The 16539-nt window shown below is 41.8% G+C and overlaps 1 protein-coding gene across 1 annotated transcript in view; it reads right to left on the bottom strand.

Annotated features, from left to right (window-relative positions):
• Nucleotides 1–4139: 4139 nt before the first annotated feature.
• Nucleotides 4140–16539, bottom strand: part of smad10a (SMAD family member 10a) — a 61896-nt gene continuing 49496 nt past the window's right edge. Inside the window, exons 4-13 of the mRNA XM_083926294.1 lie at nucleotides 14800–14974; nucleotides 14597–14620; nucleotides 13272–13484; nucleotides 12800–13057; nucleotides 8247–8348; nucleotides 7700–7753; nucleotides 7213–7396; nucleotides 6372–6540; nucleotides 6041–6179; nucleotides 4140–4671 (exon numbers count right to left, since the gene is read on the bottom strand). Coding sequence (XP_083782420.1) covers nucleotides 4460–4671; nucleotides 6041–6179; nucleotides 6372–6540; nucleotides 7213–7396; nucleotides 7700–7753; nucleotides 8247–8348; nucleotides 12800–13057; nucleotides 13272–13484; nucleotides 14597–14620; nucleotides 14800–14974 — 1530 coding nt within the window. The 3' untranslated portion in view covers nucleotides 4140–4459. The remainder of the gene's footprint in view (nucleotides 4672–6040; nucleotides 6180–6371; nucleotides 6541–7212; nucleotides 7397–7699; nucleotides 7754–8246; nucleotides 8349–12799; nucleotides 13058–13271; nucleotides 13485–14596; nucleotides 14621–14799; nucleotides 14975–16539) is intronic.

Genomic DNA, 16539 nt, shown 5'->3' with positions numbered 1-16539 from the left:
TTCTCTCTCGCTACTCTGAGGTGTGTGTGTGCGTGTTTGAGCGGGGCTTAGTTCCCTAGCCATCACAGTGATATTATAGCGCAACCCCTCCTCAAGAAGAGGACTTTAGCCTTACCCCTTTACTTGTTCTACCTCACTTGTTGTTAATATTGGTTATATATTGTTTACTTCTTCTACCTCACCTTTTATAAATTCAATAAATGTTCCTTTTTTTTTTTTTTTAAATTGAGACTCTTAACATTTGTTATCATCATTTTGTCAGTTTTATGATGTAAATCGAGGGAGCAAAAGTAGTATCGGCTTCAGCCCTTAAAATAACATATCGGTAGATCCGTAGTCCTAATAGTGCCTGCCTAAACAATCTCTGACACTGATGATGACCATGGGTGGCAGGGTTCGTGTTTGCAGCCCAAACATCTGCACCAGCAGCTAAAATGATCACTGATAAGTCAAAGCATTTTTAAAAGTGTTGTGTTTTTTATTACATGTTTTTATATGGATACATAGTACTTATAATACCGAACCACAGATGTGACAACCAATCATATTTCTTATACCCAGGTATTTTTATTTTATCTTAGTTTTATTCTATTGTATTGTATCATATTCAGTTGTACAAGATTGCTGCAACAAAATAATTTCCCTTAGGGGATGAATAAAGTAATTATCTATCTATCTATATTCACCAACCAATGTGTGGAGCAGTTGGCTTTTACATTTTGTGTGGACTCGATAGAAGCAAACTTCAGACTTGTCAATGCAAGTTTGAAGAAAGCACCCTCCAGTATGGAAAAACTGAGATGCTTTATTTAACATGTCATCATTTCCAAGGTGTTTCCTGGAGAGATCTACAGTACCAGTCAAACGTTTTCTCATTCACGTCTGTATGTCATTTGGTTATAATTATGGGGGGGGGGGGGGTAAACTTCAGTTGGTTAACTTCCCATTAATTCATTCCAATTAACAGCTAGAGTAGTCCAGTCATTTCAGTTTAGTCCTGCATAGCAGTTCTTTGCCTTTTTTGGTACTAATTAGACCAAACTTTCCAGGAAACTTCCTCGTAAGAACGACAAACCCATAAAATGAAGTGTTGCCAACTAAAACTGTACAGGTGGCCCAGATGTAAAAAGGATCCAAAAACCCTGACAAGCTGCCCTGCTAACACACTAACTAGTACCAACTTCATCAGTTCAAACTGTTGAAAAGCAGCAGTGACAGAATGAAGCTGAGGCTCGGCTTTAGTTGTCTCGACAGTTTGACATGAAAAGAAATGCACAAAAGAGTACTAAATGCAAAGTCTTTCTGGACACATCGTGGAGGGAATATGATGTGATCGTAGAGAGACGGTGATAACCCTCTGATGACGATGATGATGATGGTGATGATGACGATGATGAGTTTGCTCATTATCTGAGAAAGCCTACCTGAACACTTGTACCTCCCTGAATATGGGCAGAAAAAGAACGGATACATATGACATCTATTTGTGTTGTCCATGCTAAGATTAAAATAGTGCAAAGCATACTCATTCATATTTTACACTCAAAGAACTAAGGCCATAAATAATACTACTCAGGTATGATGAGTGCTTTGTTAATAGTTTTTCTATCTCTAAAAACCAGTATATGATATCTTTAATGAACTACACAGATACCTGAGGGAACCACAGAATACTAGCTAAAAACCAAATCACAATGTGCATCATGAACCTTCATGTGTAGAACTTACAATCCAGTGTTGGTGCATCCAAGGTTGACAACAAAAGGCACAAATCACAAATATGCATATGGCTGATCTTTATAAAGCATTAATCATTTCACCATTCCACAGAGAAACTGGTTGGTACATTTATTCACATTTGGATCTATAAACAAACAATATTTCCTGTATAGCACGGTTGGATTCATCCAAAGATTGAACTTCGTGACATTTATTCCATTGTACCCTTTTATTGGGTCAACTCTGGTGTACACTCAGCCTACATGCCACTTCTCTAAAAGGCGGTTTGGAGCACTTTCTTTGAACTCTGGTGTGTATCAGTGTGAATCACTGGCAACTCAAAGCTTGTACACATAAAGTATACTGTGATATATGTCTGAGGTATGCATTATGCCATATGTACTGTATGTTCAAAGAGCTATGGATTGCTGTTATCACTCCTCTGCATACTGGCTTTGAAGTGAAGGGATCACTTACTCCTGTAAGAAACCCACAATGCTTCTTCTGTGCGAAGACATAGTCAAGTTCAGCTGAACATGATAGGTTTAGACAAATCCAAGTTTTGTTCTGGCCACAAGCCTACATTCAACTACTGGAACAAATCCCTTTGCCCCAGCGTTACATCCCAGAAACAATGTGAAACACAAAGAGGGAGTTTAGCTCAAATCCAAACATTTGACTAACTCATATTGCTGAAGCCTCATATGAGCTTGGACTGCATTTTTACACAGAACAAGGACTGTGGATTCTGCCCTCCATATCTCTACGAAGGCATCATTTCAACTCTCATCCCTTTCAGTGGACATGTGGCAGCTGAGGATTGTTTTCAGATACAGCTTAACTTTATCTCAACTAATGTTTAACAATGTAGAGTAAAATGCAAAAGAGATATGTCCATGAATAGATTTCCCCGATGCAAGCTAGGAGGGTCCCCACAACCCACTGTAACTGTAATCACAAGATCAGCACTCATATGAATGCCACACATTCATATGAATTCTGATCGTGGTTTCTACTCTCTGCTCATTTTGCCTTTATTTAAAAAAATAAGAGTGCATTGTTATTTAATATAACTTAATGCAGGATCAGCATCAGTTCTCAAACTGCTTCTAAAGAACCAGCTCAGCTGGATGAGAATAAACAGGAGCATTTCACCTGATAACAGCATGATGGTGTGAATTAGTTAGACGTTTGGAGATAGATACACTGCTAAATAAAAGTTTGGAGTGAACACACTGTAAGAGTTACTATGACCTTTCTGCTGTAACACTGTAGAGTGTAACTAATGTTCCACAGTAACATGTATCATTCAATGTATCTAGTACTGCTACTGCACATCACAGCACGGGACAGTATAAAGTGAAATAAATACAGAGCTCAAGGAGTGTTGGAGTAGGATCCTATCAGAGGGCTTCACTGAATGACTTGAGCCGCTCCGTAAGGAACTAAGTGTGTGCGCTTTAGGCAGAATACTAAACTGTGACTTTGCACTGCAGTTCTGAGGTATTTTGGTTTTGGTGATTTACACCAACCATTTGGTTACATACAGGGTAGCACTGTTTTAATTACAAATAACAACAACACTACTTTAAAGCTAAATGTTTTTGGCTTTTTAGTCTTTTGGTACAAAAATATTATAGCGTGAGCTGAGTATTATAAGAGGGCTAACCAGCTATCAATGCTAACAGTTTGACTTTAGATCAGAGACTGTATATAAAGACAGATTGACAGCTCTCTGACAGTAAAGCTATGTTAGCCGATGGGACATGGGCTAAAAAGAAATATCAAAGTACACCTCAAATAAATGTTTCCCAAAGATGGTTTCTGTCATTTTAGGTAGTTCTTATCACACTGATGTTTGTTCAAGTGTTCAATTTTCTGATCAATTTGGTTCTAAATAGTTATTGATGCTATAAAAATGGTCTGAAAAGTCATGACTGACAGCTGTGAGCGACTCGTATTTGGTCACGCAGATCACTACTTCGCAGACTCTGCACCATCTGTACAATTACAAGATGGTGGCGTCCAGATATTTTGGCTTCAATTTTGTAGAGTGGAAGGAAGTGGAAACACGTGGTCCATCTTTATATACAGTCTATAGTTTAGATCAACATACAGTGAAGAGCACAGTACAAGCACAGAGATGACATAACACTGGTTTTCTTAATCCATACTTCTACATCAGTTCTGATGCTGATAAGACATAAAGAGAACTGTAACGCTGTATGTTTTCAATGGAAATTTACTGACAGAGGTATGCAGTTCTCTTGCTGGAGCGTCTTTCACTCCTGGATAACTTTTACATGTCTGTGTGTATTCCATGAATGTATGTGCAGAACACTCCTACAAGTAGAGGAAATCCAAATTGCATACAGGGGAACTGGATTTCTGAAACATATCCCTGGATTTCTACAGTGCATACAAATGTCTCTAGGACAGAGACAAGTTGGTTCGAATCTTTACCTTTAGACCAAATCTCTCCTGTGTTTCACTTTAGGTTGTAGGGTAAAGCACTTTTATGTCTGTTTGGCTACATACAATTTAGTTGCAGTGTGTGTGCATGTGTGTTTTGTTTGTGAGATAGCATGTGTGCATTGATTGTTACAAGCATAATGTGTTGTTGGTCATCTATGTTTCATTGATTGGCTTTGTCTATCAATTATATAGCATATTTGGCAACATGTGTCTGTGTGCGCACATTCAGAGAATCCAGATTGGAATTTGAACATGGTCTTGGTCCTCAGCTAGCAGGCCCTGGGTCTGCCAATGGCATAGTGTGCAACACCTCATCCAGAAGCTGCAGAGCGCGGTGCAAGTGGACCTCCACCCAGCAGGGCGTGTGTTTGATGCTCTGCCGGGGGTAGTCGGGCCCCCAGCCCTTCACAAAGCTGAGCCGCAGAATACAGAGGCGCCTCAGGTCATCCACACCGATCCCTGCTGCAGCAGACAGACCTGTTAGTGAACAAGAGAGTGAAATTAGAAATGATATCTGATGATAACGGAGCAGGACTCATTCACTGTTTTGATGAAATCTGAAATCCTTTTAAGAGGCTTTCTCCCTGCTCAAAGCCGAGGTGGACACCAAGAGGTTAAATGTCCTGTCTGACAGTGAAGATGAAGCCAGCCCAACAGAAAACCACACCACCTTGTCCATCTCTGCCCCTTCTACACCTGAAAGCTCCACCAATCAGCTGAATAAGAGTATGGCCCTGCTGGAGCTGGACTTTGCTGAATCAAAGAGCTGACCCAGGCAAGGCTGTCTGACTCAATCGGGAAATTCCTAGACACAAACAAGCTTTTCCTAGTAAGAAAGTGCTGTCTAAACGCTGCAGCACCACAGGCCAGGCAATGAAGCTTTTACAAAAGGAGATCCTCGGGAGCCCCCAATGCCTGGTGATCCGCAAAGGAACAAATTACCTAAACAACCTCTGAAGGGACACTGCTGAGGCAGTGAGGAAGATGTTGGAGCATTCCACTACTTAATTCCCTGAAACCCGCACTATGAACTCTATCCTGCTGCCTAGAACAGACAGTCCACCCCACGTCATCCATGACATAAATATGGAGATCAGAAGAGGTTGTGCCACCTTACCAAACAACAACCTGGCCCTCCACTTAATCATTGGCACCTGGGACCTCTACGATGGAATCTCATCTTCACAGAGATAAAGTAAATGTCTTTGCAAAGACTGTCAAAGACAGGGCACTAGAACAAAATCCTTCCACACTCTCTTCTACCAGAAGCTTTAGACCATCACGCCAAACACCATTACTTCACACTGGTGCTTTTTTAAACTCTCAATTGCTGAACAGGGGATTAATCAATTCAATTCATATTGTCAACATGTGGTCTGCTTTCATTCATAATTTGTTTATCAAATTCATTAAACTAATTCATTGATTATTCATTACCCACTTTTCTTCATTATTATAGTGATTAGTTCAAAAAACCTTTAATTTATAAAGAACATTATCTAATTATGTGTACGTATTAAATATTAGCTCCCTGTACACCTGACAAAGAACTCCAGTTGCAACCTTCAAATTATGAGATTCGATGTATGAATATATTTCATATTCTGATGGGTGGTGCTCTGACTTGAATCAATATTGAACTCATGGTTTTGGATAGCCGAAGGTGAGTCACATTGGTCTCCTTTACCTTTAATGCCAGTTCTTTATTTATGTTACATCATTCTAAATTATGAATAATCATTACATATTTTGGTATTCATTCATTATGAATTACATATGATAGAATTCACCATGTATTGTCATATACATATATGTCAATGAACGTGAAAGTGTCAACAACACTTACTGACTGCAGGTGCAATGCCTCCCACGCTTCCTGGACCAGGAATATTTCCTGCCACAGCAGCTGCCTGTGCAGCAGCTGCAGCCTGAGCCGTCGCTGCCTGCTGCTGCATCTGTCTGTGGCACTGCCGCAGGTCAAACACCTGACCAAGACACAAGCAGCCTACATTACAGTATCTGAAGAAGTATGCTGCCATTCATTCTTTAATAACACTTGATCGGCAGCTAACAGTGTCATGCCACCTATAAGCTCAAATGAAGTAAATAATTAAATAGTTTAAAAATAGAGAACATATATGTGAGTGTCACAAACTGTGATTTCTGTGTGAGCTGACCTTGATGTAGGCTCCGGGGTAGATCTTGTGCACAGCATCACCTGGTGCTCGGCCTGCCTCCCTATCGAGATAGTAGCTCTGTACAAACACGGCATGGTCGCTCATACAGCGCATCCACACATCGCCCTCACCACGACACTCCAGCTGCACGCCTTTACCTATGTGCAACCTGGAACACAGGAAAAAACATGATCACAATCTATGGAGCCTTGACCTCCTATGTAAAATATGGTAAATACCAAAAGCCGACATGAAAATTGCATATGAATACCCCCTCATGTGGTATTTTCCACTTTGCCATGATGAGATAGCACTGTTTTTGAGCTGGTAAGGAAGATTTTGTGCTTCAGATAAGGGTAGACCAAGCTTATGTAGCTAAAACAGAAATATTATCTATCTCTTTTGTCGTTCTTCTAGTTATGATCAAAAAAAAAATTACAGCCTATTATTTACCGTTTGTGTTTTGATAAATCGTCTTTTTGCTGTAGCTGATGAATTAGGCAGTTTAAAATGGTTTTCCCCAAGTAACAGATCAGAATCTGTGGGTCCGCCATGTTTCATTTAACTACGACAACAAACGCACTTGAACACAACGCACTGGAAATTTCCATTTTACAAGTGGAAAGGACCATCTTTTCAGTATCTGTATTCATTATAATGCCATCTCACACAGACACTGCCACCCAACGACAACTAGGGAACAGAAATAGAACTAACAGCAAGTCAGTCAATTAAATTAATTAATTAATTAATTAATTAAAGAAGGTGTTCTTCTTTACTACTTAATCCAGGTTGTTTCACATAACATACATGCTATCTCAAATCTATTTAAGAGACGCACCTGGCTCTCTCACTTGCATCCGTGCGGTGGACGTTACTCAGCTGGCCGAGGCAGAAGCGATCGCCTCCAGATGGGTCAACATAACCATCCACGGTTACTACAGGGCAGCTTGAGGGCACCTTGAACATCTCACCCACCTGAACGTCCATTTCAAAGTAGGAGATAGAGCACCAAAATTCTGGACCTGCAATGAAAACAGAGTGTGTGACAAACCTGCAGGTCAGATGTCCTGCCACCTGTGTGCCCCAAACATGTGCACTTTATTTATCAGAAATGAAATACTTTTTTTCTATACCATCAACGTAGACAGCCAGGATGTACTGTAAATACTGTAATAATGACATATATGAAAAAACACAAAAGCTCCTCCCTTACTGAGCTGAACACCTTTCTTATAGCAACAGTAAACCATAGTTCAATGCCAGTCTAAAAATACTGCATGAAATCGGTGGCAACATTAACAAATAACAGTGTAATCATCTCTAACCTGGATGGTTAGACACAGAGGCAGGGAAAGAGGTTGAGCCGTGGTGCTGAGACCCTGAAAGCAGATGATGAGTACATTAGTGTGAACAAGAAAAAAAAACAAAGCTGAATCAGATGTGGACATTTGTGGGTTGTTGCATGTTGTCACATTTATAACTTGTAACTATCAGTGAGGCTGCAAGAACTGTGGTCAGTGGATAAGGGCCACCATAGACTGCAGTATAGATGATGAGTTCAGCTGTGTTTCAGGGTTGATAATGTTGTGCTCTAAATTAATATTTATCATATGTTATTATTTCTTGGGACAAAATATACAAATATAAAGCCTGTTAATGTTCTCATTCGTCCAGGTCATCGTTGTCCTCAAAGCAATTTCAGTCAAAAGCAACTGGACTGGTATAAAATGAACATCTACAGCCATTTTACAAAAAAAACGATCAAAGTTATTGTGGTGAGATTGATTTTACATAAATTAAAAAGATCACATAAGAGCTTCAATATAAAAAAGGATTAGTGTTAGTCTAAGAATGTTTTGAAGCATATCTTACAGTGATGGTTGGGATGATGGAGGGGAGGTTGTTGGTGACCACGCCCGTTCTGTTGGGGTCCTATGGGAGTATAGGAGGCTGTGCTGCTGCCTGTCCAAACTGCTGAATTACAGGGAAGTAAAGAACGATCAGTCTGACCATGTGCAGGGATGGAATCAAAGGGGGGATTAAAACCTTCTTTTACAAAAACATTCTGAAATAACTTTAACTTTATAAAACTTTATATATATAATACAGAACACTACGGTTACCAATGTAAATTAGATAACACAGGAGTGATGTGCTTATATTTTTGGTGCCTGTTAAAATTCGTGCAGCAGCGTTCTGCACCAGTTGGAGTCGGTGAAGGGAGCTCTTGCTGATACCAATATAAAGTGCATTACAATAGTCCAAGCCTGAAAAAATAAAAGCATGTATAACCTTATGTAAATCAGAAGGACATGAAAAAGATTGGATATTGGAGATTTTTTTAGCTGAAAGAAGCACGACTGAACAATACTCTTTACTTGAGTCTCAAAACAGAAATCTGTATCAAATGTTAGCCCCAGACATCGGTTTTATGTTGAATGAATGGTGCTGATAATATACACAGACCTTAACATTGGCATTAACACTGCAGAGTCCTCCAGACAAATCTAATAAACCCGTGAGCTCCTGCACAGTGTTACTGAAAGAAAATATCCCATGGGAATAACTCCATATCATATCCCGGCAGTGCTCGGTTTTGGCTCGACTGTTTTCAACATGGCGGCTGAGTCACAGATGTTCTCATTTTACAGGTAAACGGCACACTAATATAAGTGAAATAATTTGAAGTGAGAAATATGCACAACCTTGGTTCATATTTGAACAGCACTACTAAGTTTGATCTGAGTTTCGTGAGCCCAGTTTGTTGCAGTGAGCGGACCTTATTTGCATAAAGTTAAGGTCCAACTAATTTCCGATACAGTGAGCGGTCAGTAAACTGTATCCATCACGGACAGAAAGATCTCCTGCTCTACATAGAAGATGAATAGGATCCATCAACTTCATATACGTCATCTAAATTGGTGGATTGCGTGTCAATTTATTTTTATTATGCTTAAATAATTAGTGATATGTTTTTGATGGATGCCATCAGCTGAAAAAGGAAATGATTACATGACACAGTTTCCATTAGGCTTGAATACCCGGAATGAGGCGGGTCTATCTCGCCGAAATGCCCCTAATTTGCATGTGAGTCTCTTGAGCAGCCGTTTGAGCTGCCGTTTCCCTGAGAGAAGTCCAATTGCTGATTGGACGTAGCTCTCAGCAGGATGTGGCGTGTGGCCGTACAGACGCCACAACAACACGGCAAAGTAAAGTTGACACTTTTATCCAGTGGTGTAGTAGAACACCAGAAAATGATCTGTGCATGCACATCTTTGAATGGGCTTGTTAAAATGAGTGCTGCAGCGGCCGGGTTGGATTCTGACCTGTGGTCCTTTGCTGTATGCTCCCTCTCTCTCTCTCCCATTTACACAAAAACGCATACAGATAAGCTACAAGCCTGTCTGTTCATGTAACTTGTATGTAAGTTGACATTGTGAATCATACAGGCCACCTAAAATCAAACTGCAACTATTCTGTATTTCACACTTTGAGAAAGAATGGCGAGCCGCTGTAACACTGATCAGCTGAACACCGACTATCGAAACCCATTTAGAGTGATACGTTACCTCCAGAGTCTCCTAAATCCCTCTGGGGATTTTTTTTGTGATGGAAACACAGCGAGTGAAAGGCCATTTGAGAGGGCATGGAAACATGCCTATTATGATTATCATCTTGTCCAACCTTTGCTCATTTCCCAAGGCAATTGGGAAGTGCCGCAACAGTGGATGCCTACAAGTCTATTTAAAAATGCAGTATGCATGGTTTAAGGGCGCTTTCACACCTGATCAGTCTGATCCGTCTGTTTCTAGTCCACTTCCCTGGTGAGCACCAGATAAGAAAATTAATCGGGGTTTTTTCCCAGCTGGTCTAATTCTTTCCCATGTGTTCATTTGATCTGGTCTGAATCCGTTGATGACGTGATGAGGTTTGGGACAAAAAAGGAAAAAAGTGGTCAGATGTGTCTAGGGTGGGCGCAATAATTAGAATCAGAATCAGAAATACTTTAATAATCCCAGGAGGAAATTATTTTAATAAGGTAGATCCTGAACACCTCTCCGATTGGTCAGAACGCTGAGAATGTAAACAGTGTGACAGCAGACAAAGCATCCATCACAAATAAAGTCACAATGGAGAGACAACTGTGGGGCTGATTTTGACGTTAGTCCTCGTTATTACATGACTACTCCAGGTTTGTCCGCGGTGACTCTTGCTGGCGTGTTGCTGTTGTTTTTGTGTTGACAGTGGAGGGACTTAATCATTACGTAAATCACATAGCTGTCTACAGGAACTGGGTTGGTTGGTCCAAAAGTGCTTTCTGCAGTTAGTGCGGACCCAGGTCCGATCATGTTCTCACCACAAACAAACTGCACCAGAGTTAGTTTTGGAAGCGGACCAAGACCACCTCTTCTACCAGGTTTCGGCCCGCTTATTTGTTCCACTTCTTGTGCACACCTGAGTATGATCGCTGCATTCCCACCTGCACAAACAAACTGTAGCAAATGAGGTAGCGCAATCAAGTTCGATTCAACAGAACTAAAAAAGGCTGGTGTGAAAGCGTCCTAAGTTAACACACAATGCTTAAATGAGTAGAGTAACATATTTTTATTTAAAAATATATATTTTTTTCGTGTCAATATCTATCATTTTCATGATTAATTACTGTATTATTCCTTGTTATGCAAATGCTTACGTTTCCCACTCCCTTGAAAACAAAACAAACTACTGATATTAAACAATATCCATTCGTCCCCAAAGTAATTTCAGTCAAAAGCAACTGGACTTGGTTATTAGTCTAGGGAGACATTTCACCTCTCATCCAAGAGGCTTCATCTGTTCATGTACGCATCTGACCAGGCTGTGATTGGTCCAACTAACTGGTGTGGAGATCCAGGTATTTAACCTCTCACAAGGCCGATGATGTCACTGGAACCCTTCGTGCTCCAAGTGTCAACGACCGTCATTGGAGTGAAAGTTGTTGGTGGGAAGTAGGTTTCGACTCCGTTAGTGCTCTATTGAGTCTTAACGGCAGTCGTTGGAGCCACAGGAGGCCATTTGTGAACACTTGTTCTTTGAGGTTAGATTGTTGAATCTCCTGGGAAGGGATGAAAGGACAGCATTGTAAATAAGAGATAGATGGTGTCTCAGACATCCTCCTCTGTTTAGGGATGGTCTCTCTACTTTTACATAGATGAACCATCAGTCCTCTCCGTCCAGGATGTGGACAATGTTGTCATCGAATGAGGTGGCTTTCTCCTTGAGATGTAAGTGGACAGCAGTGTCCAGGCCTGAGGAGTTAGCTCTCCTTTTTTGGGCCATGCGTTTGTGCAGTAGTTGTTTTGTTTCTTCAATGTAGAGATGTTTGCATTCCTCGTTGCATTGAACAGAATAAACCAGATTGCTTTTGTGGGTGTGTGGTGTTCTGTCCTTGGGATGTACTAGTCTCTCTCTGAGTGTGTTACTGGGTTTGAAATACACAGGGATGCAGTGTTTGTTGAAGATCCCCCTGAGTTTCTCTGATATCCCAGCCACATACTGGATGACTATGTTGTGTCTCTCGTTTTCTTTTTCTTTTTCAACCCCTTTGTTTTTCTTTCTGGAAGCAGCTGCCGTTTTCACAAAGGTCCAGCTGGTGTAGCCTCAAGTTGTGAGGGCGCATCTTAGGTGCTTGCGTTCTTCCCCTTGGACCTTTGAGCTGGTGGGTACGTCATCAGCTCTGTGTTGCAGGGTTCTGATAACTCCAAGCTGGACGTTACAGTCTAAGAAAGACAAACTATTGTCCTTGACTTCTTCTCTGGTGAACTTGATGTTTCTGTCCAGTTTATATGTTCGGTAAAAGTTTGCACCTCTTTGGCTTTGATTTAAACCCATGTGTCGTCCACATATCTGATAAAAGCCATCTATGCAAAAGTAGAAAAACCATCGCAAAACAGAGGAGGAGGTCTGAGATACCCCTCATCTCCAATTTACAATGCTGTCCTTTCATCTCTTCCCAGGAGATTCAACAATCTAACCTCAAAGAACAAGTGTTCACAAATGTCTTCCTGCGACTCCAACGACTGTCGTTAAGACCCAATAGAGCACTAACGAAATCGGAAACCTACTTCCCACCAATGACTGTCACTCTAACAGCGGTCGTTGGCACTCGTAGCACAAAGGGTTCCAGGGACATCATCGGCCTTGTGAAAGGTTAAATACCTGGATCTCAACACCAGTTAGTTGGACCAGTCCCAGCCTGGTCAGATGTGTACATGAACTGGGGAAGCCTCTTGGATGAGAGGTGAAACGTCTTCCTAGACAAATAACCAAGTCCAGTTGCTTTTGACTGAGATTGCTTTGGGGATAAAGATGACCTGGACATATGAGAATATTCACAGGAATGTATGGTAGTTCATATGTGTGTGTGTGTGTGTGTGTGAACTCACTGTGGAAGGCAGCCTGGCTCTGAGAGTGTTTATTGCTGCTGTATCCGTTCTGTCCATGCGAGTGAGAAGGAGGTAGGGAGGGTTGTTGTGGGTGAGGGGGCTGTGAGGGTTGCTGGGCAGCCTGTTGATGAGGCTGGGGCTGGGTTGGGGTAAGAGGACGTTGTGCCGGTGTCATGACTTGAGCCTGTGGAGATGCAGTTTGAGGACGGCCGTCACCGTGACCGCCCTGCAGTGGTAGCATGGAGCTGGAGCCGGACACTGGAGGAGAACAGAGGCACACCTAAGGCTGAGTTCAACTGTTTCACCAGCTGACAGCCCACATTCAAATAAGTTTTTAGATGCATGATTTTGCTCTGTCCATCATCAGCCTATCCTGGCTCACATAAGAATTTTATGTGCTGCCTGCCCAAAATAATGTACATAGATAAACCAGAATAAGCACAATAATTCAATGCAAACATTAAGAGCTGACCTTTGGGTGAGACAGGCATGTTATTGTATCTGGTGACAGGTGAGGGTCCATGGGGCTCAGAGGACAGCTGTGGGGGAGGCAAGGGCTGACCATAGTGGTCTGGAGGAGGAAGCTTCAGGGCTGCTTGGTGGTCAGACAGCGGCATACCAGGTGGGAGGTCCATTTGTATACAGTCATGGATGTATTCCTCTTTAATCAGGCTGCCTGGTGCTGCTACAGAAGGCAGAAGGGGGGATCACTATACTGTATTGTAGTGATATTAACATGGGAAAAAGAGCTGACATTTAACAGAATCAGGTCATCAGAAAATTCAAGACAAGTCAGTCAAGTCATTAAGGAAAAAAGAGTTTCTGGGTTCATCACAGATTCATATTTCTTCCCATCTTGGTCCCACCTCAGCTTACATTACTAATTCTTGCAGAAACCTAGGTATTATCATTGATATCCACCTCAACTTACACCAGCAAATACATTCTGTTGTCAAGTCCACTTTTTCCAACAAAGAAAAATCTTAAAAAGTTCAGTATCCTGAGTAGTCATCCATGTAAGCTTATCTGAAATAATATCGGGTTTTGCATCTGTGCATTCTCCACTCATGTATACGTGGGGAACTTCAATAATCTGGGGAAAGACCATATTCGGGTTACTGCTGTGCATGAAAACACACAGCATTTACCTTGTGATTGTCAGACAAAAGGGGGGAATGGTTTCCTGCTTAGCTCAGCCCATGTATTGCTGCTGGCTACTTCTGTCAATCAGTGATGGTGTTTTGTCATTCAGACAGGGATGCATCAAGCTGACTTAAAAAAAACTAGTGGCACAAAGGTTTACAGTTTTCTTCGGTCGATTTGGTCCAGTTCACAGATCAGAATTGAAATTGTCAAAACCACTTGTTCTACCTCCACATCATCAAGTCGCCTGTACACATGGGAGGTCAACATGTTTCATTTGACTCATGCTTGATCACATGGGAAACAAGAAATGGAAGTTTGCAATGTCATCAAAATTAGGGGTGGGCAATATGACCATATTAGATGGTGAAGAATTATGCTGACAATCTGCCAAAGCAGACAGTTCGGGGTATCGTCTATAGGGCACATTCCATCCACTGCTGTTCTCTTCTCTGTATGCGGATCAACTTATCATAGCATACTACAGGCAGTAACGAGTATGTCTCATCATAAAATGAAAACGAAATTAAGGTGACCTAACAGCACGCAAGCGCCAGACTATCGCGTCACATTGACACTGAAATTGATGATATTTTTGCCATATCGGCCACCCCTACTTTAAATGATGATGTGGTTTAGTAGAATAGAACTCACCTGTATTTTGAAGGCTGAGACCAACTGTCAGAGAAGACAGAAAGAACATGAGATGAAAACAACATTATACAGAAAATTAAGCATCAGTAACAAACTCACTTCAAAAGGATGATATTCAATACGATTGCTGTACTATGCTGAACAATATTGGTCAGAGATAAAATTACTTTTAGCACAGAGACTGAAGTATGAAGCTGACCTACCGATGCCTGGTGACACCACCCTCTCATAATGGTAGGGGTTGACACATACATTGTCGTACTTCAGGTCAAAGGCGTACTGGCAGAACTTGACATGCTTGAGTTCATTTTTGTGGAGGTCCGGCCAGCGCCACAGCCGTGCATAAATGACGTGAGGAAAACCTTTCCTCCCTGCCACCTGAGGAGAGAGAGCACAGCATCATTGTATTCTGTCATGATCACCTCCATCTAATTAGGGGCCAAGCAGCGAAGCTATGAAACTCTATTTTTCTCCATTATGAGGTCATTGTAGATTCAGTGTGCAAACTTTAAGAAGTTTATCTCAAAAAGTGATTTTTTTGAAAAAACAATTTGAATTGTGTCATCATCCAAGCCATTGCGGGCAATGGAAAATATAGTGTCTATAAACATCTTTAAACCATTGTCTCTTTAATTTTATGCAGCCAGGTGTGTCATCTCAATAGCTCATTGAGATCAGCACTTTCCTTTGGAGTCAAAGGTTGTGAGTTCCAGCCCGGCCTGATGAACTTATACTTAATCAGGCATTGTGCTCCTGTCCTGCATCTTTTAGATGTGTCTCTGCATCAATACACTGACACAACTGAAATGATCAGTTCTTTTGTTTGTGTCCTGGCTTAACATGCTATTGTTTAGTCTGATGTTACTCTGTGGGGATTGGAGAAACAAGATATCAGAGCTATTTTCATTTTAGAAGATTTAAATAATGGTACTAGAGCACCCTAGGCCAAAGGTCGGTGATCGATTTTGTGATTGTATCATCTGATCAGAGGCCGTATGTTTTGGGCACTCGAGAGAAAAGAGGGGTAGAGCTGTCAACTGATCACCATCTGGTGATGAGTTGGATCAGAGGATGGGGGAAGATTCTGGACAGACCGGGTAAGCCCAAATGGGTAGTGTGGGTGAACTGGAAACGTCTGGAGGAGACCCCTGTCTGAGAGATCTTCAACTCACACCTCCGGCAGAGCTTTTCTGGCACCTCTGTGGAGGTTGGGGGCATTGAGCCGGAGAGGGCGATGCTCAAAGCTTCCATTGCTGAAGCTGCAGCGGTGAGCTGTGGGCTCAAGGTCTTATGTGCTACAAGGGGCAGTAACCCTCAAACACTGTGGTGGACACCGGTGGTCGGAAGGAGCACTTTGAGGAGCTCCTTAATCCGACTACCACGCCCTCTTTTGTAGAGGGGTGGTGGTTCCCCTTTTTAAAAAGGGGGACCAGAGGGTGTGTGCCTCCCTGGTAAAAGTCTACTCCATGGTGCTGGAAAGGAGGGTTCGTCCTATAGTCGAACCTCAGATTGAAGAGGAACAATGCGGATTCTGTCCTGGACGTGGAACAACGGACCAGCTCTTCGCTCTCGCAAGGATCCTGGAGGGGGCCTGGGAGTATGCCCATCCAGTCTATAGTAATGTGAATATGACTAATATGTTATGGCAGTTAATACATCAGAATAGTAGAAACAAGCACAGCTAAGGTGATAGATTATAAGAGTAGCAGGAAGTGTCATGCAGGACCACGGCAGCAGGCACCACCATGATCAGCAGAGACCTGCAAGACGACAAAGCCCAAACAACTCCGGGGAAGGAGTTGAATTAGTAACATGCAATGATGAGACATGAATGATACAGACAGAGAGGAGAGAAGCTCAGAGTATCTGGATTAGTATTATCCCCCGGCAGACTAGGCCTATAGCAGCATCATTAAGCAGAACAAAATCAGCTTAAAAATAAC

The sequence above is a fragment of the Echiichthys vipera genome, assembly GCF_963691815.1.
Source record: "Echiichthys vipera genome assembly, chromosome: 13".
NCBI classification, from domain to species: domain Eukaryota; kingdom Metazoa; phylum Chordata; class Actinopteri; order Perciformes; family Trachinidae; genus Echiichthys; species Echiichthys vipera.
Note: the sequence above shows the minus strand (reverse complement) of the source record. Positions and strands in the feature narration are given on the sequence as shown.